The 27,301-nt window shown below is 30.2% G+C and overlaps 4 protein-coding genes across 4 annotated transcripts in view; 3 read left to right on the top strand and 1 right to left on the bottom strand.

Annotated features, from left to right (window-relative positions):
* Positions 1-3,815: 3,815 nt before the first annotated feature.
* HELRODRAFT_165940 (hypothetical protein) lies at positions 3,816-6,082 on the top strand (the record flags this gene model as incomplete). Its single annotated transcript, XM_009033001.1, has 4 exons — positions 3,816-4,100; positions 5,232-5,312; positions 5,487-5,568; positions 5,970-6,082. 4 exons carry the CDS (start codon positions 3,816-3,818, stop codon positions 6,080-6,082), a joined length of 561 nt encoding a protein of 186 aa, XP_009031249.1.
* Positions 6,083-7,635: 1,553 nt separating this feature from the next.
* HELRODRAFT_165941 (hypothetical protein) lies at positions 7,636-10,700 on the top strand (the record flags this gene model as incomplete). The annotated part of the gene is made up of 5 exons (XM_009033002.1): positions 7,636-7,797; positions 8,669-8,757; positions 8,859-8,944; positions 9,895-10,007; positions 10,572-10,700. 5 exons carry the CDS (start codon positions 7,636-7,638, stop codon positions 10,698-10,700), a joined length of 579 nt encoding a protein of 192 aa, XP_009031250.1.
* Positions 10,701-18,708: 8,008 nt separating this feature from the next.
* On the bottom strand, positions 18,709-20,127 carry HELRODRAFT_165942 (hypothetical protein; the record flags this gene model as incomplete). Its single annotated transcript, XM_009033003.1, has 2 exons — positions 18,709-18,821; positions 19,824-20,127. 2 exons carry the CDS (start codon positions 20,125-20,127, stop codon positions 18,709-18,711), a joined length of 417 nt encoding a protein of 138 aa, XP_009031251.1.
* A 550-nt stretch (positions 20,128-20,677) lies between these two features.
* HELRODRAFT_108549 (hypothetical protein) overlaps positions 20,678-27,301 on the top strand; it is a 9,976-nt gene continuing 3,352 nt past the window's right edge. The window contains exons 1-9 of the mRNA XM_009033004.1: positions 20,678-20,811; positions 22,905-22,976; positions 23,325-23,516; positions 23,717-23,812; positions 24,222-24,377; positions 24,679-24,747; positions 24,947-25,049; positions 25,316-25,431; positions 26,007-26,318. Coding sequence (XP_009031252.1) covers positions 20,740-20,811; positions 22,905-22,976; positions 23,325-23,516; positions 23,717-23,812; positions 24,222-24,377; positions 24,679-24,747; positions 24,947-25,049; positions 25,316-25,431; positions 26,007-26,318 — 1,188 coding nt within the window. The 5' untranslated portion in view covers positions 20,678-20,739. The remainder of the gene's footprint in view (positions 20,812-22,904; positions 22,977-23,324; positions 23,517-23,716; positions 23,813-24,221; positions 24,378-24,678; positions 24,748-24,946; positions 25,050-25,315; positions 25,432-26,006; positions 26,319-27,301) is intronic.

Genomic DNA, 27,301 nt, shown 5'->3' on the forward strand with positions numbered 1-27,301 from the left:
CAGATCATCTTCAGCACTCCAGCAACATCTTCACTTCCGTCGAGACGGTCACCCTCATCAGCTACATCGTCAGCATCTGCTCCTACCTAGGCTTCTCACCTGATTACTTGTCATTATTTTGTTAGTGGAGGTTTCCACGTTTGCATGTCGTTTTTTTGATTTGTTTGAATTTTTATTAGTTTGAATAAAGTTGTTTATCTGTAGTGTTTCAGTTCATTTTGTTTGTAGGCTGGCTGCATGTTGCCTCCTGGCAGTTGGTTGGTTTCTGAAGAAGTTTATTAAGTGAACGATAATAATTAAGCTGAAGACACATTTTTGTGTGATTAAAACAGACTAACGTAATAATATTAAAAATAAATGAAATGATATAATGGGAAGAAACTGACTCCCAGATGATGAAACACCAAGTAACATTTAATAGGCATGTTTTTTTCTTCTAAATGCACTTGAAGTTCTTTCTAATTTTACGCTTTGCAGCCAAATATTTCAAATTTTCATTATTTCAACAGTTCAATATTATCAAAATTCAAAATATAGTTTATGGTTCAAAATATGCCATTCACTAACTATAGCGAAAGGAGAGTTAAAAAATTGCGTGGAGGCCTCTGGCCTGGTTCCGATACACATACTCACAAACACTCACACAAACAGTACACACACAAACATACGTACTCAAGTAAATGTAAAACAATAACAACACTTTAAATGCACCTCTGTGGTGAATGTACAGTCGGGCAATCAAAAATCAAATAATATTTTCATAACTTATTCCCAATGGCGGCTAATATAAAGAAAATCTTCGAAGCACTTAACTTAATTGTTCAAAATGTTCTTACCTATGCCAAGGTCACTTCTTTCTGACCAGCGGTAACATTACTCACTAACTTCTACTTTCCCGCGACAACCTACATGTAGGCATTCGTTTATAACTTCACTGCTGAAAAGTTTTCGTTGGATTTCAAATAAATCATCACCAACTCCGGTGGAAACTTCGGACATGCAAGGGATGAAACGATGGAAATAAAATTATGGATTAGTTGCATTAAGTTGAAGTAAAAATAAAGTTTCATGAAAAAAATATCGGTGACAATATGTGGAAACAGAATAAATAAAGTTTTAAATATAAAGTAATAAATTAAAATAAAATAATTAAAAATAAAACTTAACAATATTAATTTCATATACAAAATGAAGCAAAAAGCAAAGGAAAAAAAGCAGCATACAATCAAAGCCAACCACATTGTACATGTATATGTACAGTTCGTTCGTACATACCGACACGACATACAGACATATGCACAGGGCAGCATCGTACATTCACTCCTGCAAATATGGCATTAAACAAAAAGATCATAACATTCAAGAACAAATATAAAATACATAACTACAACAAATAATTTGAAAAAATCATCACCTGGTCCGCCATTTGGTTGATACAATCGCTACTTAGAGCTGCAACTCACAACTGCATTGGGAAAAAATGTGTGTGTGTGTGTATGTTTGTGTGCGTTCTTGTGAGATTGTTTCTATGTCTGTTTGTAATTTATCTCTACACCATCACCATCTATCTATTCATTAATTTATTCCTTCGTCAATCCATCTATCCATCCTCCATCCATCCATTCTTCCATCTATTACTAAAGTCTATGAGACATGCATGCATCATAAAATCATCATCTTGAATCATCATCTTTGCTCGTCAATCCATCTATCCATCCATCCATCCATCCTCCATCCATTCTTCCATCTATTACTAAAGTCTATGAGACATGCATGCATCATAAAATCATCATCTTGAATCATCATCTTTGCTCATCAATATTCAAACATTAATTTATCTCTAAAATATATTGAAAATATTACGTCAATTTTTTAAACTTATTTGTCACAAACGCCTTCAACATTTTGCAAACAAATGTACACAAGGAATCACAAAGACATATTGTAGCAACTCACTGCATGATAGCAGCAAGTACTTTGGTAAAAGTGTTCATTAGGTGGTTGACATGAGTTCAGTAGTGCGGTTTGTTTTCAGGTCCGGATGGTCCGTTGAATTACGATTAGTGTAGATATTGTATGGAAACTAATTATTGATTGGTTGGATAACACTAAAAAACCAAAACCCGAATGCAATTTACTAATTGTTAATAACTAGATGAATCTTCATCGATAAGCATGACCAACTTGGAAAATGATTGCTTCCTGTGATGAGACGAGAAAGCTGAACAACCAGATGGAACCGATTACCATCCTGGCTCTTTTCTGTCATATGTTGAGTGAGTGGCTTGTGTTATTTGGTTAAATCCTATTTGTCGGGGTTAGCTGCTATTTGTTGCGGTTAAATGTTATATTATTTTGATTTAAATAATCTTGTTAATAATAATTGTTATAATATTCAATTATAATAAATAAAATAAAAAATGTCCGATCGATTGAATGTATTGATTTATTAATAACTAAAAGTGAAACAATATCACCGGTTAATTCAAAAATGCTGATTTATAAGTGTCTGCTTCGATTTTTCAGTTACCTATAAATATGCAAACTAAAACTTGTTTCTCTTCACATGTCAATCTTAACCATCTTTTATTACATGCACGTGTTTATTCGCGTGCTGAAAGTCTATCTTATGTTTGTATGTTTTTTATTGAACGATTCATCTCAGCAGACCTCAATGAACTGACAATCACGAACTTCCCAGAATAAAATCATTACAACACTTCGTTAATTGAAAAAATAAAAAAAAATTTATAAAATATTGCAAGTAGAAGATGATGGACAACAAAATGACTAAAGGGTATTACCGATTTTATAGGCTATAGGATTTGAAAATTTTACACAAAAAACATTACTTATTCAACAAGTTTTTATACTTACTCGTACTTGCATTACTTATATTTAAAGTTTAACACACATTCATGCACTCAAGAAATGAGCATGAATTTGGAGTTACACGCAGGCATCTATTTCAAAGTACTCTTTTTCGTGCTAATTTTTTGCATAAATATCTCGTAAATTTAAAAAAAGACTATAAGAACTGCTATATACAATGATTTATATACATTTTATTTCAAAGTCTGGTCAAGCCTAGTTGCAAACCCTGTCCAACACATACATAAAGGTTTTGGTATGGACGAAATAAATATTTTGCCATTTTATTTATTAATCTGACCGAAATTAGCACTCATGCAATTGTGGTCAGAGAAATCTAGATGAAGATGTACTAAGGATGAAAACTGAACAAAAATGATAATTACTTTTAAAAAATGTTAACTTGTCCATTTAATCCAATCATTATTCTAAATCAATAATTCAAATATAATCTTTTAGAAAAATTTTATTTAAAAAATTTCGAAATTTTATTGTTATATATTTCTGTTGTTTAGATAAAAATTATTTTTTAAAATCAAAACAATACGAGAACTATCTTGAATGAATTAAAAGGAAGTCCATTTCTGTAAAAAGCATTCGAAGCAAGCAACAAAGCAATAACAATCAGATCATCGGTAAAACGATAAAACTTTGTCAGATCAAAAGAAATGCTAACATTTGAAATTAGATTTATGTCGATTTCGGTAAAATCGTTATAAATTGTATAATAGCAAAGTGAGTGTTAAACGTTCTTGCAAAGTAGGAAACTACCTCCAGCCTTCAAAGTCTTTACAATTCCTTTGTAACGTACTAGCCTTGATGGAATTTGTATATATTGTCGAGTTGAATCAATAAACTTACCGAGTCGGGAAATAATGAACATTGAGTGTAAGTTTTTAGAAAACATATTTTCGTTGATACAAACTTGCTATACAAACTTTAAAATGGATTCAACTGCAGCATCATTCGCCGAAGCCAATGATATAAGAAGGTTCGCCGGGGAAGCATTTTCTAAGCACAATGAGAATTACGACAAATTTTCAGTTTCGTTTCAAGAGGAAATGTACAAAACATTTTTAAAGAAGATGGCTACCTGGCTTAAAAGGAAGACTTCCTGTCTAATGTGCCGCAAAGATGTTGTGTTCTTCTGCAAAAAGAAATATTCATACAAAGCCAAGCTGAACATGAATAATGGATGCCTTGAGATATCTCTCTTATTAACCTATGACGTTCGTTATTATTAACATTTCATTGCGAAATCTAACTCATTCCAGTGAAGCATCTTTTAAACTTTAACACATCGCGATTATGTTTTCAATATTTTATCACAAACCTGATAAGACAATTAGCTATTGAAAGACATTGTATGAATGAAAATCATGTTATCATTCATAATTTAATTATAAACTTCAGTGTCTGTTTTTAGAACAGTTAATTTATAATAAATTAAAATAGCGTTTCTCTCAGCATTTTATATTATAGATATAACTATCCTAACTATCTCGAAAAATATTAATTACCAACAAATATAAAACATTCTTGTACAGCATCATATTCTACTATTTATTAAATTTGCATTTAAAATTGTTGCACCGTAGATTATAACAGAACTGGTGATAACCGCAAAATCATTTACTATTTCATTTCATATTTTTAAAACTATTTAATAAATTAGGAATGGAGCATATTATACTTTGAATTTTACTCTAATTTTAAATAAGCAAACTTCGTTGAATAAATGTTTGTTAACTAAAAACAAAATGTAAACATCAATTTTTTGTTAAAATATTGTTTTATTGATCTTATAAGTATTAATAATCGTTTCCTTTATACAAGCAGTAAAATTTCGTAGATAAAAATAATATTTTTAAGTAGTAAAATTCATTCACATCAGTTCATTTAGCTCTTTGTTTCCTCAGTAAATGCTGGTTATAAATTTTCCCAAAAAAAAAAAATTTTCTTTGAAAAGGAAATTGTTTTATTTAAACTGTTTGGCTGCTATGTTTGTTTTGCCTTTAAACCTTTTAAATGGTAATTTATTTAAATTTTCTAATTACAGCCACATTACACCCAAAATATATACTCATTTTATAATAAAAAACACATTAAAAGATGCTATCAGATATAAAAATATTAATTTTTGTATGTCAAAAGCTTTATTGAATAAAAGGTGAGTGCCTGAATTCGTTTGAAGTGGCCTTTCCTATTGACAGCACCAGTTCGGAGGTGGTTTTGCATCTAGAACTTTCTAATCAGGTGTATCTAGATGAATTTTTAATCGAAAATTACTTTATATAAAAAATATTAAAAATAAAAATGTCCACATAAATAATGTTTTTTTTTATATTTTGATAATTTAGATGGCAGACCACTGCTATTGGAATGATAACGAGATAACTGCCCGTTTCAGAAATCAGTCTGTCAATAATATTGACATGATTGTAAGATGATCAAACTAATTAATTAATTATTCATTCAACTAACTAATTGTTTTATTTCTTTTATTGTGTTTTCACATACATGTAATTTTCAGACAAATTGGTCAATTACTATTTTGTTTCAGCAATTTCAAACTTTTTTATTTTTTTCACATAAACACAAGTTGCAAACGTTAGATTCTTGAAAAATTACCAATTGTCTATTATTTCCGAAAGTTAAAATTTTCAAAATTTCAGTGCGGAGTGTTTAAATATCGAGGTAAATTTTACGTGGTGAGGCCTAAACTGTTCATAAACGCCTGTGCTGGTTTCCTATCCATGCATGCTGGCGTAAGATACATTGTCCGTGAATGGATTGGTAAAATGCATATTTTATATGTTATACACTGTCAATTCATGCTTATTTATACCTCAACTAATTATAATTATTTATATGTTATGCATAACTTACTATTTTGTCCATATATACTTAGTTCTGTTGTAAATTTTATACGCTTTTACATATAAATATATATAGGTTAGGGTTAGAGTTTGGTTCTTATAACGATTGATGATAACTAGACAGCACATGTGTATATAAATAATGATTTTTAATTTCAACTTTTAGACAGTTTAATATTAATTAATTAATTAATTTATTTATTTAATTAACAACAACAGTTTCATGTGCAAGTTCAATAGAAGTGACATTTCCACTTGACAAGAACGGCATGCAATTTACTCTCAACCTGTATCACAGGAGCATTCCTCAGACTATCGTAACAAAAGAATAATGAAATAATTTTTTAAAATTAAGAAACAATTAATTATTCGTCTTATTTATTCTATTTTTAAAAAGTATAAATAAAATTCAAAATAATTTCACAAGAGGAACAAGTGCCTTTACATGAAAGATTTGAACAACAGAATATATCTGGTGGATGATTTATTTATTGAAGGAAAGAAATCAATAGTAAACATTATTTTTATTATATTTTTTTATTATAACTAAAAATAATAATTAATTATAATTATTCATTTGATATATAAGCACACATGTATCAACATGAACGAGCCATACCTATAGTTTGTAACAGGCGAATCTGCGATTGAACCCGCTCACAGCAGCAGAGCGTCTTTAAATATTAAGTCATTTTGCAGCAATATTATAAAGATTTAACTAGTAGTAAGTATTATTATTAATAAATTACTAATGAGTAAATTGAGTATTTGAAACAATTGTAGACAGGTGTATTCACTCATATGAATGATACTTATTGGGTCATACCCAAAATGAAGAACCATAGTATCTCATCAAATGAAGTCCTATTTACTTACCTCGGATATAAGTATTTAATCGCTAAAAGTAATTGTCTTTGTATTTACTTTTTAATTTTTGTAAAGGCTTTACTCTTTTTTTCCAATTTTGAATAAATTTCATAAATTATCTATTTGTATGCAAGTTCTTCTAAAGAAATCTACATCTACAATGTTAATATAAAAGCTTTTCATTACATGATACATTAGTGAAATGACACACTCAATATTTAAATGTCTTATATATATATATACGGTTTTTAAAATAGTCTTACTCTTAATTTTTTCAACTTTTCCTAAGTTTTCATTTCTAAAGTTTTAATTTTTTACCAAAGTTACTTCAATTTTTTAATTTATTAATTCCCGACAGTGAATTTATAAAATGCTAATGTGAAACATTTTTGGACAATATGAAGAAATATGTACAAAGAAAAAAAGCAGTAAAAAAATGGAAATAATGTTTGGCCGTCATAAAGGATAAAACCAAACTAAATAATGTTAATTTCAATTTACTCTATAATGATTGCTTTGTATAATGTTGCTTCACGAAATTCATTGCATTTACTGTTAAATGAATTTAAGAGATGTTTTCGGCAATGTAAAATGAAGCGGTTTGTTTAGTTTTTTGTTTGTTATTAAAACTATGTGATATGGTCAATTGGTTTTCTATACACATTACGCGATGCATCGTTAATGTATTAAAGTGACTGAATAACAGCGTACTCGATTTTAACTAATTTTTTCTTTTAATTTTCTGTCATCTGATGATTATTTTCTAAAATTATTAAGTAATTGAAACGAATGGCCAGTGGTTTTAGTATTGGATAACATTATTTTATCAATTTTTTGCTGGCTTGTTAGTGGCTCTCTGATTCAAAAACATGAATAGAAACAAATAATAAGCACGAACCTTCTACATGCGAGCCTAAGTGTCAAACAAATTTTTCAAGGCAGGAGGATTAGGAAAGCACTGTGTTTTCTAAATACAAATCATGACATGTAACAAAAATTAATAAAATAACAAGAAAAAATGTCCTCGAGACATTTTTTCGAACAAGCAGAACCGGGAGACATCAACGACTTTTTTGTTGGCTTCTGCGTCGAGGTGCAAAAAATGCTGGGGAAGCCTGATTTAGATATGAAACATGAAGATCTGTACTTAGACAACAGAAAATTATTCAAAATTATTATTGTAAAAATTATTAATAGGCATTGTGTGCACATTTTAAAACTAGTGTACTTTAATGACTATTTACGAAAATACGTTTACATTATAATAGTTGTATTCTTAAAAGGGAATATAGAAGTGACGATGATGATGAAAGATGCTACTCGCCTTATGTTTTTCTTGTTTATATTATACTCTTTTTTTGCTACTATTAAATCAAAACGGTCAAAAAAAATAAAATTATATGCGTGTACATGAGGTCACATTAGATCGTTCATAATTTCTTCCGAGACGTTTTTTAAGTTTATTTAAAGTTGTTGACCTAACATTCGCGCTGACTTTACATTTGTTTGTTCAGCAGCAAAACAAATTTTCAAACATCGCTTCATCGAACCAATATTATCAATGAACCAATAGAGGCAAACGTTCACTTGTTACTCTATGAAAATGTTATTTTATTAATATTAAAAATTCAGTATATATCGTTTAAAACGCATTTTAATGAATAAAAATTATTATAATTTTGTTTGAAAATTTAATTGAAATTATTTGAAATATCAAACTGTATTGAGATGCGTGCGACATACCTGCTGGCATTGGCCCAATTATGCATTATGCACAGCTCCTCATCCAACGGTTTATTTATTTAAAATTAAACTTAATAATTTTATCTTTAGCATTTAATTCTTTTGTTATGTTGGATTTCTTAAATAATGATCTATGTTAGCCAAGGTTTTTTGAACTCCTTTTATTTTAATGAGCAATGTTATATGTAGTTGTACTTGGCATCTATGTAGTCTTGAAGGGCTTAAGTCGTACTTGTTGCTTCGAACCCAGTAGCTGGTCATTCATTAATTAATAAATCATGACATTAACGATATGACATGCGTGTCAGAAGTATGGATCGCTTTGCGTTCGAAGCCAGTCACTGCACTGCCAGGATCAAATGTACTTCACGCTTAACCGTTTCACTGCCCAGATAACGTTTGTGTCATTAGCTTTATAAATCTTAAGCTGATGTTATTTAATGTTTTAAAAACATTTTTCATAATTATTTTTATTTCGAAATTATTCTGAAACGATAGCTGGATGCCAGAAATCAATCCAAACCGAATTCCCGACGGATTACGAAACAAGTTTGGTTCCATTGAATCTCCAACTTATTTATCAGGTAAAAACTTTTGAACACACACACTCATTCACACACCTACACACACACGCCCACACCTACACACACACACGCACACACACATGTATGTAAATCATTTTTTACTACAGACGGCAAAACATTGCTACTGGAAAGATGAAAAATCGTTCGCAAGTTTTAGAGGTGAAGTAAATGATAGCAGGAGTCCTGGTTAATGATTTCTTTTTTTTTCTATTGAATAAAACAATTTTTCATTCATTCAATCAATCAATCAAGCAATTAATCAATCAACCAGCCAACCAATCAATCAATCAACTAGCCAAACAATCAATCAATTTTGAAAATTTTCAGACCGGTGTATTCAGATACGATGGTAAGTACTTCAGTGTTAGGCCTAGATCACTCGTTAAGACGTGCCATGGTTTCCATACAAAATTCAGTGGTGTCAGATACACTGTGCAAGAATGGAAAGGTGAGAAATTATATTATGAAATTATAATATAATCTATAATAAATAATATATATATATATATATATATATATATATAGGCAATATACAATATGTACATATTAGATTTTTATACTCTACGTTCAATTTTTTAACTGAAATGTCCCCAATAATCCTATAATCCTTTGTGTGTGTGTGTGTTTGTTTGTGAGTGTGTTTATGTGTGTGTGTTTGTGTGTGTGTGTGTTTGTGTGTGTGTGTGTTTGTTTGTGTGTGTTTGTTTGTGTGTGTTTGTTTGTGCGTGTGTGTTTGTTTGTGAGTATGTTTGTTTGTGTGTTTGTTTGTGTGTGTGTGTTTGTTTGTGTGTTTGTTTGTGTGTTTGTTGTGTGTGAGTTTGGGTTTGCGTTTGTGTGTGTGTTGTTATATCTTCAAAAATTAATTAAGAGAGAATTAACAATAGTGATTAAAAAAATTATATTTAATCATTTAATTAAAAAATGTATAATTAAAAATTATCCATTCACAGTACAATGTGACGAGTCACTGACCCTGACACTGCCAATCACGAATGAGGACGATGACGGTGACAATAACGTGACACTCGAACTCAAACACATATTTAACCCTCTGGCAATGGTGGTGATTTTGAAATAAAAATCATTTTACATTCAGTCTTTTCACACTGCCATATCTTAATCAATCATCTAAACTGCTAAGATCTAATTAATCAATTAATTAATTAATTAACTAACTATCTAAACTAACAAACGTCAATTTCTTTCGCGTTGTTGTGATAAAAAATGTTTCGTTGCAGCCAGGTACATGTATCAATAAAGAAGGAAACCACAGCAGAATACTTCTTTCGAGTGATCTGTACGTTGATGGGGTCAAAACTTTGGTAGGTGGGACACTTTTTTGAGAATTTTCAGTTCTAGTATGATGGCCAAACAGTCTGACACTGCTATCGAGTGTTAAGAGGTCCGGTCCTCGCTTGCCCGTTCACGTGTGTGCGATGCACTGATCTACGAGTATTCACATGTGTGTCGTTAGGTTTTTCAGGTTTATCTAGGAAGGAGTTGTAAAGAATTAAATTAAATTAATTAATTAAATTAATTGACTAAATAAACTAATTAATTCAATTAGTTAATTAAAAGGTAATAATATGATGATTTCAATTAAAAATATGCCTGATTACATACATAGACAGGAACGTTCAAGTACAAGAATGGTTTTTATTCAGTGGCACCTGGCGGGAGCAAAACGAGCCAGGAAGCAACTGACGCGTTGACGTTCTCATTCCATGGATCTGTACATTTGGTCGAGAAGAAGTAAAAATCATTTACATAATAACAGTTATTATTAAAAATAATAATAACTGTTATTATTATTATTATTTAGTAGTTATAGCAGTATTAGTATTGTATTTGATGATATTGTAGTAGAGTAGTAGCAGAATTAAATTGCTGTAGTAGTGGTAGTAGTAGTGGTAGTAGTAGTAATAGTAGTAGTAGTAGTAGTAGTAGTAGTAGTAGCGGTAGTAGTAGCGGTAGTAGTAGCGGTAGTAGTAGTAGCGGTACCAGTATTAGTTAAAGTAGTAATTATAGTAGTAGTAGCAGCAACAGTAGTAGTAATAACGGCATTAAAAGTATTAGTAGTCTATTGAACATTATTTTTACATTTTAGACTTCTTGCATTTTACTTAACGAAAAAATTATAACGACGGTTTTCCGATTGATGATGTTTCAATTAAATATCTAAAAAAAACTTTTTTTCAACTGTGTGTACGTACATTCAGGTTGGAAGAAAAAGCTGATGAAGAGACTGCGAAGTAGAGAAAGATGCACTGGAAATAATGTGTATTAATTTGGAAAAAAAATTGAAAATTAAATAAATTAAATATTTTGACTTTTGTTTAAAATGTTAATCTGTTATTCAGATGATTGTAAAATGAAACTTACATTCGTTTGTTAACTAATCATGTAAAAATATATCCGCGCAATTTAAATTCGCCTGTTTGGGATCAGTTGGGTTTTCAGTTTTTTAATGAATTTTTTAAAAAGTAATTCGTCAATTAAATATATCAAATCAATAAATAAACCAACATGCATGCTATTTTTTTCATAACAGTCTCAAGAAGGATTTAAATAAAATAATTTCAATAGCAGGATTTCAAATCCAACTTTAATATTCAATCAGTATAAAATCTGTCTTACTAACTACCGAATACGTCAGCCATTTTTGCGGCCATTATAAGCAACATTTCAACATTCTATGAAAAATTCCTCTCCCAGTCAACGTTCGAAAATTTTATATATATATATATATATATATATATATATATATATATATATATAATATATATATATATGTATATATAAATATATATATTGATTCAGATATTTGGGTTATATATATATATATATATATATATTATTAATGAAACATTTATAAGCGATAATTAAAATCAAAAAGTTCTCAAAAGCGCTATCTATAGTCAAACTAAGTCAAAAAAAGTGCAGTCAATGGCTGCAGTAACAAACAAATAATTATTCACTTAACAACAAAATCAAAGCGAAAATAAGTAAGTTTTAAGTTTCTTTTTAAAATCATCAAGTTTCAAATCTTTAGTTCTAAAAGATCTCGGTAAGCTTTTCCAAACCATTGGAAAATCTCTTGATGCTATCTCCAGATTGACATCAAGTACAACCAGCAAAATGCCATCATCTGACCTAAGGTTCATACCACTCATCATTATAGACTTTTCTTTTATTTTATCTATCAAATAACTTGGTAACAAGCCATGCACAGTTTTATACATTAAAATACATATTTTATATTTAATTCTTCTCTTTATAGTAAGCCAATGAAGGCCCTTAAGAATTGGAGTAACATGGTGTATATAATATATTATATAATTTATATATAAATTATATATATATATATATATATATATATATATATATATATATATATATGATAAAAATGATAAGGTGGATGATGAGTTAATGGTGCGTGTTAATTTGCTAATAATGATTGTGCCATTAATTTGGTTTATTTTTTCTTTTTGATTTCTTTTTAATTTAAAATTTTTGGTTTAAAAATTTGTCAAAAAAATATCTCCACAAATTTAAGCAAATTTAAATAAATAATCTTTTTAAGCGGATTTGTTAGAGAAATATTTGTCTTGCAGAAAAATTCAAATAATTTTTCTTCTCTCCAAATATTTTTCTGTTGCAAATAAAACATTACTAAATCAATTAAAACAATTACCTCTGCAAACATATCTATGAAATTTTAATTCAAAAAAGGAAAAATAAACATATCAAACTCTACTGCATGCTGTTATAAATACGTTGAAACGTTGTCAAACAGATAAAATGTATTTAACGTTTTGTTTGGCTTTGATTTGCATTTTAGGTGCTTACAATTGTCAGGGTAGTTGGTTTGTTATATGTTGTTTTTCTTGTTAAGTTCTGTCAAGATTTGGTTTATAATATTATTTTGAAAATTTAAAATTAGTAAACAAAATGTTACTTTCAATAACTTACTTGCCAAAAAGACTTTTGAATAATACTACTGCTATACTACGAACAATACTACTACTAATAGTACAACTCTATTCAATTTATTCAATTGAATTTTTTATTCAATTAATTATAACTGATAGTTTCATTGCCTAATTATAACAGATAGTTTAAACCACCTTGAATTAAAATAACTTAAGAAGAAATTTACCAGAAATTTTTTTACATAAATATTCTTAAAAAACGTTCCGGAGTGGTTTATAAAAATCATAAACAAGTCATTCCGTCTACTAACCAAACAAAACAACTTTTCTGTTTCCTTAACCGTTCCCAAATATCATTAAAAAAACTTATATTTATAAATTTTTTAAAATAAAGTTTAATTATTTGTTGAACTAAAAATGAAACCCATTTCAGAGCGGAATGCTAAAATATCGGGATAAAAATTATAGCGTCAGGCCTAAGACCGGCACGAAACATTGTGGATTTCACACCGACTTCAATGGAACGAGATACGTCATTCGCGAATGGAATGGTTAGAAAATATAGATTTTTGGAAATTTTTAATAATTTTTTATAACTTTAAGAAAGTTTATCATTGAGTTTTAAATTTCGTCTATGTAACAATGATACCTATTATTTTCAATTCATCACTGTTATTATTAATTCTCATTTTTGTCTCAACACACACACCACACACACACCACAACACACACACCACAACACACACACATAGCTGATAGTTCGTCTCACTAGAATTTGATCCGTATTCGTTTTCGTTTGTTGTCCGTTAAGTGCTGTTAGAACGGGCGACTCGATCAGTCCCTGTAGCTTCTTTCTTCATACTAATTATATTAAGTTCCTCTAAATTTATTTGTAGGAAGAATTCCAATTGCCCGTTGTTGAATATTTATAATCGGATGTCTTTGTTCTATGAGTATTGATTCGACTAGTCGTAAATTATAATGGGTGTGATTGTAATGTAAGATTTCAACATAATGGCCCAAGATTTGTCTAGCAATTTGAGTTTTCTTGTTCATGTGATTTTGATAGCGCTAGTTTGTACGTGCATCGTGAGTCTTCTCGATAACTTGGTCGTCGTCATGCCAATATATTCAGAATTATGGTGCCCACACTCACCAATATTTCATTTGAACAAATATATTAGATGGCTATGATCCATTATCGATTCTGGTTTACTAGTGTAGTTGTTTTTCATCACAAGATATATATATATATATATATATATATATATATATATATATATATATATATATATATATATATAAGATTATTTTGAATTTTAATAAACTAAACGTTCACCAAAAAACTTTAGTGAGAAAAATTGAAAAAACAAACTACAAACATATTAACGCCAAACATTCGGTAGAATTAATAGAATATTGTAAATATATATATATATATATATATATATATATATAATATTTTGTTTGCTTGAAGATTGAAAAACATTTGCAGGTATCTAGTGCATATTTAGCCAATGATTTAAAAATTGTAATTTATAATGAGTAACATTATAAATATTATTATTATTACATTAATTTATTCAATTTTATTATAAAAAGTACGATGCAATGAATCTATCACACTGACGCTACAAACTGAACATAATTCAAACGCTACTGTTACGCTTCTCCTCATCGATCAAGCAGCAACAACGGTTAAATTAAGAATAATTTTTTTTTTAGTTAATTTTGTTCCGTCATTTTTCTATATTATGTATCATTATAACCATGGATATATATATATATATATATATATATATATATATATAAACTTTACAAGCAAATCAATGGTGTCGCTATGGGTTCCCCCCTTGGCGTCCTATTTGCCAGTTTTTACCTAGGACAGCTGGAAAATGAAACATTCAAAAACAATGCAAATTTAAAACCAAATATCTACGCCAGATACGTGGATGATATCTTTGTCTCCTATAACGATCCTGAACAAATCACACAACTTCTTGGTACCTTAAACAAATCAAAACATAGATTTACCATTGAAAATGGAAAAGAACAACGTTTACCTTTCCTCGATGTGTTGGTCACCCGTGGCGAAGAACGATTCAAAACCGCGGTCTATGTCAAAGAAACGAATACAGGAATTTCTTTGAATGGACAAAGTGAATGCACCGAACAATTTAAAGACAGCACAATAAAATCATTTGTAAACCGGGCATTCACACACTCTTCGGATATTGAAAATCGCGACGCTGAATTAAAAAGAGTCACTAACCTGCTTGTAAACAATGGATATAAGACTTACTCTATTGAAAAGATTGTTAAAGGCAAATTACTACACAGCAATAACCTTCCTAGTACCAACAATCAAGATAACGACATCATCTTGTATTACAGAAATCACATGTCAACAGCATACAAGGTAGATGAAGCTATTTTTAAACATATCATCAATGAAAATGTCACACCAACCAACCCAAATAATAAAGTTAAACTCCGAATTTATTACAACAATAAAAAGACGTCTTACCTAATACTGAAAAACAACTGCAGTCCTAGAGATAACTCTGAGTTAAAGTGTAATCACGTAATATATGAATTTAATTGCCCCTTTGACGGCTGTGCACGTCAACATGACTCATATATCGGGTTTACTACTACCTCACTGACTAGAAGGCTTACGATGCATAAACAGAGTGGTGCTATCAAATCTCATTTGGACTCAACATACTCAATCACAATTAGCCGTGAAATCCTCGACAGCAACACCAAAGTAATATACCAGAACAGCAACTACACGCATCTTAAAATTGCAGAAGCAGTTCTAATTGACATCAATAAACCAAAAATAAATATACAACAAAAAATGACAACCTCACTTCCAACCCGGCGCTTAACCAACAACGAAAACAAAGAAGTAATAAAAACTAGCATCGTAAATAGTGATAAGGAAGAATATGATGCTATCGATGAAGAAAAGGAAACCAAAGAAGATGACCAGCCAATAAAGAAATCTGACACCTAAATCGCATCAAAGTTCAATTTTACAAGACCAAAGTTAATTTTTACAACGTCAAAGTTCATCTTGACAAAGTCAATATTTCCCTATATATATAACAAGGAGCACTGATGATGATTCATTCGGAATCGAAATATGGCCTTATTTGCAGCATGAATTCGAAAAAAAAGTTTATTTTGAATTTTAATAAACTAAACGTTCACCAAAAAACTTTAGTGAGAAAAATCGAAAAAACGAACTACAAACATATTAACGCCAAACATTCGGTAGAATTTATAGAATATTGTAAAAATTATGGTCTATTACCAACATATATATATATATATATATATATATATATATATATATATATATATATATATATATATATATATATATCCATTATTATAACATAATTTTGTGTGGATGAAAGTTATTGGATTTTTAATAATAAAAGGGCTATTTTTTTAAATTTGGTTCAATTTCATTGGTGTGTCTGGGTTCTTATTTGAATTTGTTCATTCGAGTTGAGTCTGTACTTATTATTACATGGTTTGAAGCCATCAAGTTATCATTATGTTATTATGTTAAATATTGTGTGATGTGATGTCAAAGGGTTAAATGTGTGTGTGTGTGATGCGTGGATTCGAGTCTATTAAATACTCACGCACACACTATGTGATTGTTATTAAAATTTCTAAAAAATAATTAAAAAAATTTTAACATAAATATTTATCTCAGGTCGCCATATGCATCTACGGTGATAGATACGAGACCCGAATGCTACTGGCGAACGACTTGTACACTGAAGGAAAATCTACATTAGTAATTATCTTACTACTATTACTGATTGTATGATTACATAAAACTTTAGGTCTAATAGCCTAATAGCCCGATCTTGTTTCGCTATGAGCAGGTTCAAATGCAAGATGATACTTCCATGACGCGTACTTTTAATGCGTGTGTTTACGTAAAATAGGCGTGTGAGTGTGTCGTTTAGAAACACTTTAGTAGTAAAATGGGCACGGATATTCAAAAAAATATGCCAATTATATATATATATATATATATATATATATATATACATATATATATATATATATATATATATATTATTGATGAAAATCACAGCATGTTCGGCGTTAGTTAACTTCCAATTTAGCTTTTCGATTTTTCTAACGGTTGATCGTAAATCATTTTCAAGTTTCCTAAGTTCAAAACCAAAATTTTTGTTTATTTTATGTATGATAGAACAGAAAAGCTTTTTTCGGTATTCCTATACCATCTTCGGTGTTCAAATTGATATGTTGTGGTTGTGCCCAGATGCTCAAATGCTTATATATATATATTATACTGTGCCTCTACTACTCTACTTTGTTGATTCCTTGTTTGTTAAAGTGAATCTTTACAATCTTCGACTTTGTTAAACACTTTTATGTGTTTTCATTATCGTTGATTCCTCTGCTTCTAAATTTATTGGCAAGAAGAATTCCAATTGCTCGTTGTTGCATATTTATTATCGCATGTCTTTGTTCTAAGAGTATTGATTCGGCCAGTCGTAAATTATAATGGTTGTTATTGTAATGTAAGATTTCAACGTTGCGGTCCAAGATCTGTCTCGTAATTTTAGCTTTGTGTTTTTCTTTCATGTGATTCTTCAATTATTCTTTCTTTCTTTATATATAAAGATGATTTATGAAAAACCGAAATAAGGCCTTATCTACATGATGAATTTAGAAAACAACAGTTTCTTAAATTTTTATGATGGATATATATATATATATATAATTGATGAAAATATAAGATATGTATATATATATATATAACTTAAAATATTAATTGATAATAATACAAAATAATAATATAATATTTAAATATGTTAATTGATACTAGTCAGGAAGACTTATGTTTTTTGGCGATTTTTATTTCATCCGACTGAAAACGAACCAGACGCCATCAAACGCTTCAACTTTCACCTTTCGTGGATATGAATATTCGATCAAAAAAAGTATCTCATTTTACCTCTCAGTAATATTTATATTGATATATGAATCATTGTAAATTTACTAATTTGTAACACATGAAGAAACATTTACGAAGTTTCATCAACACTTTTTTGAGTGTTTTAAAACTCAAATTTTTTATTTTTATTAAATACCATACAGTTTCCTAATGAGAATACTTTGGCGAACACATCAGCAAGGATCACTGAGAATGTTGAACGACAGTGAATTTATTACGAAGAGTAATTAATAAATATTTATAAATGGCTTGCAAATAAAATATAAAAAAGGTATAATTTTTCTTACGCGGTTGTTTTTCATCCCAACTAGGTTTGATAAAGTGGGGTTATGTTGTTGTCGTTGTGTTCATTTAAGTGTGTTGTATCTTAAATGTGATCAATTTTTCAATCGATGGTGTACTTGTACTGTGTACTGGCCGGTTTTGAATGCAAGCGATCTCCGGCTATAAAATACAATGTGTGTAATGCATGGATTCACGTTTATTAATCTACTATGTGTATTGTATTTGTTGTTGAAACATCTGAAAAGAATATTTAAAAGCTGACCAAACTTCATCGTTCAACTCGTCAAAATTTCGATCATATGCGTCCACAATATTATTCCAATGGACTAAAATATACTCGTACGATGAAAAAGTAACTGTTATGTCTAAATTTAATTTAACTCTTAATTTACCAAGTTTCGTTCCATTCAGTTTAGTTACTAACAACAAAACCAAATATTAAAATTAATGTAACTAAATAATACTTGATAATATTACTTTAAATACCAGAAAAAAAATCAAAATTTGTCCCACATTTGACAGACTCACTCTCAGGTGAGCATGCTATCGAGGCACCTTTCTTGAAGGGCGACCGTGACGTTGTAGAGCTGAGCACGATCTTTTTTCCATGTTGGCAGTTGGAAGCAACAAACTACACTGCAAGCTGCCAGATAATAATATTAATTAGCCTTGTTTATTATTGATCTTTGGATCTATAGCAAAGTGGCTTCGCATGTTGTTTTCTAGCAAATATCTTGAGACTGCTCTAGTGACATTTGATTTACCTAATGTGGCAACTTTGCCGAAGTTAAATTTTCGATGACGTCAATAGATTCTATGGCGTCATAAGAGGAAGATTCACTCACAAAGAAAATTAAAAATCACAATAAAAAACAAGTCAATACGATAAAATTTGTTTCAATGAATGTTATTTATAATATATTATACTTAATCGAGTTTATGTGAGATCTAAAAAATATTGTCACTGAATTTCGCTCGACAAGACAAACAAACCCATTTACAAATCACATTTTATTTGCAACAAAATATCAAAGGAAAAACACTAGCGAACACATGCTTATTAATAGACACGTCGGCCAGTTATTAACGTTCATTTATCACATTATTTTTTTCTGTATAATGTTGCGGTTACGTTTGTTTTGAGAGAACATCGAACTAAGAAGAGCAGTGAGCGGGAGGAGAAAAGAATAGTATTCGTTTGGATAGACTGGACACGTGTTTCGTCCCTACCGGGGACTCATCAGCAGCGCGAATACCTATCAGAATAGTTATCGCAGTTTCTTATAAAGCCCGCACAAATCACATTCCTCATTCTCACTAGCCACTCTAAACCTTAGAAGCAAATCCGTAAGGTATAATAGTTTATCAAGCCAGATTATGCAAAGTGAAAATTGTTACTTAAATAATTTCTTTTAAGCCACTTCTTCATGTTGAAGAATCTTTCATTGAAAGATCCAAAACAATTAAAAATATTCAAGTAGACTACGTACGAATATATCAACATATTTGTAGCCATAATTTGAACATTTTACCTCATACGTGTGTTCGACTTGGCGATTTATCACAACAGTGTGGGTCCTTCCATAAACATTTACTTAGGCAGTTGAAATGAAATGCATGATTGCAATTAAACTCATTCACTTACTTGTTTTCCATAAATTGTCCCCAGCATATCCCGCAAATATAATTTTTGAACATGTGATCAAAGTAAGTGCGTACTGCCTGTTCTCCGCCAATGCAATGCAGAATAAATCCGTGTGGTTATGAATCATTAAGAGCAAGTTTTCTCCGTAAACCGACTTAATGTAATTATCGCATTTAAAGAAAGTTATTTTACAAAATTTTTTGACAAGAGCTTCGTAATAAAAGCCTTGCATACCTTTAACTAGATTGTATTGCTGACAACCTGAAAGAGAACGAATGCCGAACCATTTGTCAATTCCAAACATGCTTCCAGTTTGGATGCCATGAATGACGTTCGCAATATATCCAAATTCAAGTTTTGGAAATTAATATTTATTTTTGTTTTGATTCGCTCTGAACTTCATAAGTGATGGAGAAGTAGTCAGATAAGGAGGTAGAGAGTTCCAGAGAAAAGGACCAGAAAAAGCAAATGCAGATTTAGCAAAAGAGTGTTTAACACGAGTTAAGAAAAAGAAGTGAGAAGTCATTAAGTGATTCAGTCAGATTTGAGTGCAAGATTAGACAAAATTTTAATTAAATTAGTATTTTCTAGAATTCTAGTTTGTCGTTTAACAACTTTTATTTTCCACAGCCTTGCATAAAATTCTAAAGGGTAAATCATAGATAATTAACTCAGCATTTTAGTTTGTCGTTTAATAACTTTTATTATTATTATTAAGATTATTTTCCACCATCTTGCATAAAATTCTAAAGGGTTAAAGCCTTTTCTCAGCTTATGAACTCAACCCTATTTTGTACTTTAGATTTGCTTTTAATTTTTAGGCCGGTGTTTTATTGTTGAATGAACATGCAGCGATAATTGCTACAGAAGGTGTTCGAACAGTTTTTCCAGACAATATTTCCAATTTGCAGTTGACATGGATCCAAAGTTTGAAAAACGAATAGACTTTTCACAAATTGCATTGCATTCACCTCCTCATAAAAATGTTGTTAGTAAAGTAAATACTGAATACTATGTGTTGTAATCTGTAGTGTAGTAGTAGAGAGAGTAGTATGTAGTACTTACATAGTACCTTTTGGTTTTTTTTTTTCGTTTTTTGGTTTTTTTTTTAATTTAAATGGTGAGATGAAGGTTACTTATTAGTTTACTAATTTACTCTATTTAAAATTTTATTTATTTAAAATTTTATATATTTTTTATATACTAGTATAGTATAAGATAAGTTTAGTTTAGTAGTAAGTTTCTTGAGCTAAGCTAAGTAATAAGAATTTTGTAGGTATAAACTATAAGTTTGTAAGATCAAGATGAATGAAAAAAGTCTAATAAATGATGGCTAATCTAATCTGTTCCTAATCTTAATCTCTAATTAGCACGCACATTCTTACACAAACACGCACACACACACAAATTATATTATAGATACATATATTTTTTAGTTGTATTTTTTAATACATATATTTTTTTAATCTATTACAACTGCTAATCTAATTCTAATTGGTTTTTTAATGATTTTTTTTTTTTTTATTCCAAAAACTTTATTCAGATCACCTTAACTAGATCACCTTTATTTAGATCACCTAACTTAATAACTAAAAACCATTTGCAAATAAAATCAAATTACAAACAAAAGCTGAAAACAAAATCAAATCAAGAATTCTCAAAATCAACCACACCGCAAATGTCCAAAGCAAAAATTATCCCAAACCAACAGAGAAATACAAACAAGTTATAACAAAATATTATATATATAAAAAAAACATACAAAAAACACTACTATGAACTTTCAAAAATTGATCTCCTAACTATCTTTTTAAAAGAGGCGATGGATGTTACCTTTAGATTATGAAATCCAAGTTCATTCCACATTTTAATACCTTTTATCAACAAGGATTTATCATTTAATCCAGATCTGCTTTTAGGTATTTTCAACATATTGTTCTTTCTTGTCATTGATGTAATTTTATCAAATACGAAAAAAGTTTGATGATACTGGATCCTATAAATAAAAATTAAAGTTACAAATTTATTGATCTGTTCAATGTTGAAAAAACCATGTTCTCTAAAATTAAAATCGGTATGGTCATAAAACTTAAGTGAGAAACAAATTCTTAGTAAACGTTTCTGTGCTATCTGCAATTTATTATTTAAATATTTACAGGAGCAACCCCAAAACAGATTTTCATAGATGAGATATGGATAAAAAAAATAATAAATGGTAATCATTGACTTATGTTCAAGTTTGTCCTGAGGTTTATGTAACACATTGATCACTCTTTGCAATTTACTAAGTACAATATTAATATGTTCATTCCATTTCATTTCTACTTTACTTACCAGTTGCCTAGATTAAAATTAAAATTAGTTAATTAACATTTAATTAATTGCAAGATGTGATCCGAAATTTAGAAAGATACTACTTATACAAACCTTTTGCTATCAACCAACCAAGCAAAGTAGAATTCATTTTCAAAGCTAGTAAATAAAATATGTTGATTAATAAACCACGATGTTGGTGTTTTAATTTGTAAGGATGATTACTAATGATTGTTATTTGATATATCTGCTTTTTAATATTAAGGTTACAAGGACTAAGAAGCTGAAACTAGCTTTCTCTCATGCTCTCTCTCTCTCTCTCTCTCTCTCTCTCTCTCTCTCTCTCTCCCTCTCCCTCTTTAATGAATTGCTAACTGTAAAGTTTTAGTATCAAATTGGTTGCATTCAACTTTCAGAAATGAAATTTTTGATAATAAAACTTTTTATTAGGTAATAATAATGTAAATAAATAATTAATATATAAATCTTAAGACAAATTTTTGTCTGTTTCAAAGTATAATTTTTCAAACTTTCCAATGTTATTAGAGTAGCAAGTTGAAATCTTTCTGATAGGGTTTACTTTTTTGCAACAAACTTTGATAGGGTACATTTAATCAAAAGATGATTTAGAAGATGAAGCTACAAATTATTTACTCTAGTTTAGCACCTGAACAGTGTTCATGCCAATGCCACCTTTTTATTTATATTATATTTTCAAAATGTAATATTTTTTTACACAATAAGTTTTACTTTTCTTGAAATTTGTAGAGTTGTGACTACAGTGACAGGTTCATCCCAGTCCGCAAATCTCATTCACTCTGGCACATACACGATGCTAAAGTTGGTTTGTATTAATATGTTTCCACTATATTGTAAATTAGTGAGGTCCCGATATATTTTTCCATTTTTTCTCTTAATTATTTTATTCAGTTTGCACAATTTTAACCGTATTTTTTGATACAGAGCTAAGTTTTTTCCATTCTAGTCTTTTTAAGTTTTTCGGATTTTATTGTTTTTATAGAATAAATAAAAAATTTTGATTTCTTAGTGACAATTCATTAGGACATTTTATTACAGAATTAAGAAATGGCCTCATTATGTACTTAAATGTTGTTACCTTGTGAAGTGCAAACAACAAATTGAATCAGATTAGATTAAATATTCAAGTTAGGCAATTTGTTTCGACAGGTTTTTGTAAATTCCGCAGTTGATTCTGTCAATAATCAAAGGGATGACAGAACGACCTACTCAAAACTGCTAAAGAGTGAATTGTTAGGAGCCTCCTTTGATAACAGACAGAAATATCATGCATATGCCACAATGATGTCAGCATCTGCATCGTGCAGCTCACTCTGTAGTGAATCTAAAAATTTGTTTCAGGTTCACTTTTTGTTTCTTCTAATGGTAATATGTCATCTGCCCAACGTTTTTACATCAATTAACTTGGTTAAATATATTAGAACTAAGTAATGCATTTCAGCATTTGAAAGTTTTTCTTTTATAAACGAGATATGAACCTAAATTGTTAAGAGGCTTTATTAATTATTTTGTGATGTGATTGTAGCAAAAATTGTCAACAGTATCGAGTCAATACAGCATCAGCTGCCGATTCGTCGCCATACTCTTTGTCACCAGTCACTCAAAAAAGTCAAAGATTACTGCATTCTCCTCGCAAGGTTATTTTTTTCTCAATTTCATTGTCCCCCGTTGTGATATTATTTATTATTCCATTGAATTTTGTATGCCAATTGATATACTTTTGAAATTTTTCATTCAAATTACGCCTTAATTTAATTGTATATTCTTATAACGGCTTTCAAGTTTTTTCAATCAGTTTCTGCTGTTGCGTCAAGTTTGTTGTTCAATTTAAAAAGACAGATTATATTGGATACAATTCTAAAATAATAGGAATAGAAAATTAAATATCCTGAAATTGGCAAATGATGATTTAATTGATGATTAATTATTTTTGGATTAATAAATAAATTAAAACATGACGACGGAGAATCATCATTTGAAAACTTGCATTTATGCACATGCATGCAAGTGACAGAATGAATGAATAATTTGTTGATACATTGCCAGCAATCTCGCAAGGTACCTCGTCACCCGTACAAAATTCTCGATGCACCCGACTTGCAAGATGACTTTTATTTGAATCTTCTTGACTGGTCGGCTCAGAACATGATCGCTGTCGGACTTGAGTCCAAAGTTTACATCTGGAATGCTGCATCTTGTGAGGTCTGTTTGCTCTGTGTCATTGTTGTGTACATGATTTGCGTCTGTGTGTTTGTATATGTATTTGTGTGTGCGTGTTTTTGTGTGTTTGTCTGTGTTAGTAGGTTTGGGTTGTATATGTGTGTGCCTGTTTATATTTGTTTCTGCGTGTCTTATTTAAGTTTGGATTATGAATGTTTTTCTGTAGGGACGTTTAAATGTCCTTTTGTTGCTTGTTCAACTAGAATTTTGGGGAAAACGAAATACCAACATCGCTTAAGGATATACATATTTATTTTTATTTATTCTAATATAAAAAATTTAGGTGTTCATGTGTTCTGATGTATCATCTGTCAGAGATGATATCGTAACTTCAGTTTCATTCAATGAAAAGGTTGGTCATTCCAGTTTTCTAAAATTTCTTGAAGTATGCATGTGTTGATGTGGCTGTGGTGGCGGTAACTTAAGACCAGCTTTTCTCTTTGTAACAATTTGTTCTTATTACTCTTTCAATGCATAAATCCTCACAGGATGTGTAATATAAGGTGATGTAGCTAAATGCTGATGGTAATGCTGATCTAAAACATAAACAGGGCAATTTGCTAGCCATGGGCACAGACATGGGGCACGTTCATTTATGGGACGTTCAGTCAAACAAAAACTTGTCAAGTATCTCAATGCATGGCGAAAGAATCGGTGGGTGTTTTATTTTGCTTCGCATTCTTCATCACTCTTCTTGTTTTTCACTATATGCTAGATCATTTATTTTCCAATTTAGTTTGTGAATGAAAATGAAAATAATCATTTAATCATCAAACAATCATCACAGAAAAAATTTTTTTATTTCAGTTTCTCAATTGAATTTGTATCCTTCTTAATAGACATTTATTCAGAACATTTAAAATAATTTTTCAGTAGCTAATTTGTATGGCTGATGTTTTAATGTGGTGCCATTGTTGTAGGATCACTGGCGTGGAACAAGGACATGCTGGCTTCAGGCAGCAAGGATGGCAGCATCGCTATCATGGACACGAAAACCTCAAGTCTCCAGAAGAAACTTCTTGGTCATAAACAAGAGGTGCTTACATCTCTTTCTTTTTGGTGCTCAGATTGTTGTCTCCATCCATGTTGTTGGTGTTGTTGTTTGTATTGTGGTTCACGTTTTTAGGATTAGCTGTTTGGGTGCCATGTTGGACAATGTAAATAATTTATGCTGTGGCTGTTCTTAATCATTTTGTTAATTTTTATTAAAATTTGTATTTTAAATAAATTTTATTTTGTTTGGTTACATTTGTTTTTTTGGGGAATTATAATACATACATACGTACGTATTGTACATACTTACATGCATACATACAAACTTTGATTGATGCTGATATTTTTTAGTTTTTCTTTCTTTCCTTTCCGTTTATATTGTCAGTATATAAATTTCACAGTTATTTTTTCTATGCATTCTATTTTAGTTAGGGCCCTGATACAAGTACATGTTTACTTTTTGTACTTGTGAATAAGGAAAATGAAATAAATACATACGTATGTACAATTGTACATACACACAATACATACACACAGAAATGCGTACGCAAATACATACGTAATAAATTGATTTTTTTGTAGACTTATTTAGATAGTTTATTTCACTAAAAACTGAAGGTTTGTGGGTTGAAGTGGTCAACGGCCAGCAGCAACCAATTAGCATCAGGAAGCAACGACAACAAAGTGATGATCTGGGCTCCGTTATCAAGCTCCCATCAACCGACCGCAATGTACGACAAGCACACAGCTGCCGTGAAAGCTCTTGCCTGGTCCCCCCACCAACATGGTTTGCTGGCCACTGGAGGGGGAACAGCTGATCGGAGAATCAGGTTCTGGAACACGTTGCAAGCAGGCAAGGAGGAACTGCAATGTTACGATACTGGCTCGCAGATATGTGCAATGGCCTGGTCCAAGCTCACCAATGAGTTGGTTGGTCGGGATGCTAATGTTAAAATGTTTGCAAGTATTATCGTGTGTATGTGCTTACCTTATGAAATATATGCTAAAGCGTGCAACCATGTGCAAATGCAAAAAGTTCAAAAGTGAAAATTTGGTTCATTTAACACTCGAAATGTTAATAAACATCGCACAAACAAATCATTCGTCACACAATCCAACTTCACAAACCTTGCTTGCACAATAACAATATAAACATATAAAAATCTAAATTGGCTGGCCCATTGTTCTGAGAAAGATAATTCACTAGTACTGTCACTTTCTAGCATGGAACCTAATGCCATCACATTCACCATCTGGGGCCAAATAAACTCAATAATTAATCATCAGTTCTTTATAACCATCAGTTCTTCATATCCAATGCAATGTGTTAGAATAGAAACCACAAAACTAGGATAGTGCAAAATAGAGGATTTTATAGCAAAATGACATTTTGCTGTTTAGGAGATGTGCTGATGCTGAGCTGGGAAGGTGATGCAGATGAATAGATGGCATGGGCCATAGCCTGAACAAATCCGCTGCTTCTAAAGCATGGTCTTATTATTAATTAGCAATATGTGTATATGACAGTCCCAACCGTAATTAACTAAGCAAAGCTGAAAATACTGTGATATCTTTTAATAATTGTGTGCATCATTGCGACAGTTTCAACTCTTATTATATACATTATATTATATATATTTATATATAATATATATATCATAGAATATATATATATATATAATGTATATCAATCTATCAATCTTCGTTTTGCGTCCAGAGACCTGGTTCCCGAGGTAGGACGTTGTTTTCTTTGCCATCAACTTTTTGCGCCAAATTAGACGATCAATTATATCCATTTCATTTAAATTTAGAGTTTTCATGTCTTGCTCGATTGTTTGCGACCAGGACTTCTTTGGACGGATTTTGGGACGTGTGCCAGGTACTTCAACATCTGCAAGAGAAGTTATGGCACT

The sequence above is a fragment of the Helobdella robusta genome, assembly GCF_000326865.2.
Source record: "Helobdella robusta unplaced genomic scaffold HELROscaffold_9, whole genome shotgun sequence".
NCBI lineage: Eukaryota > Metazoa > Annelida > Clitellata > Rhynchobdellida > Glossiphoniidae > Helobdella > Helobdella robusta.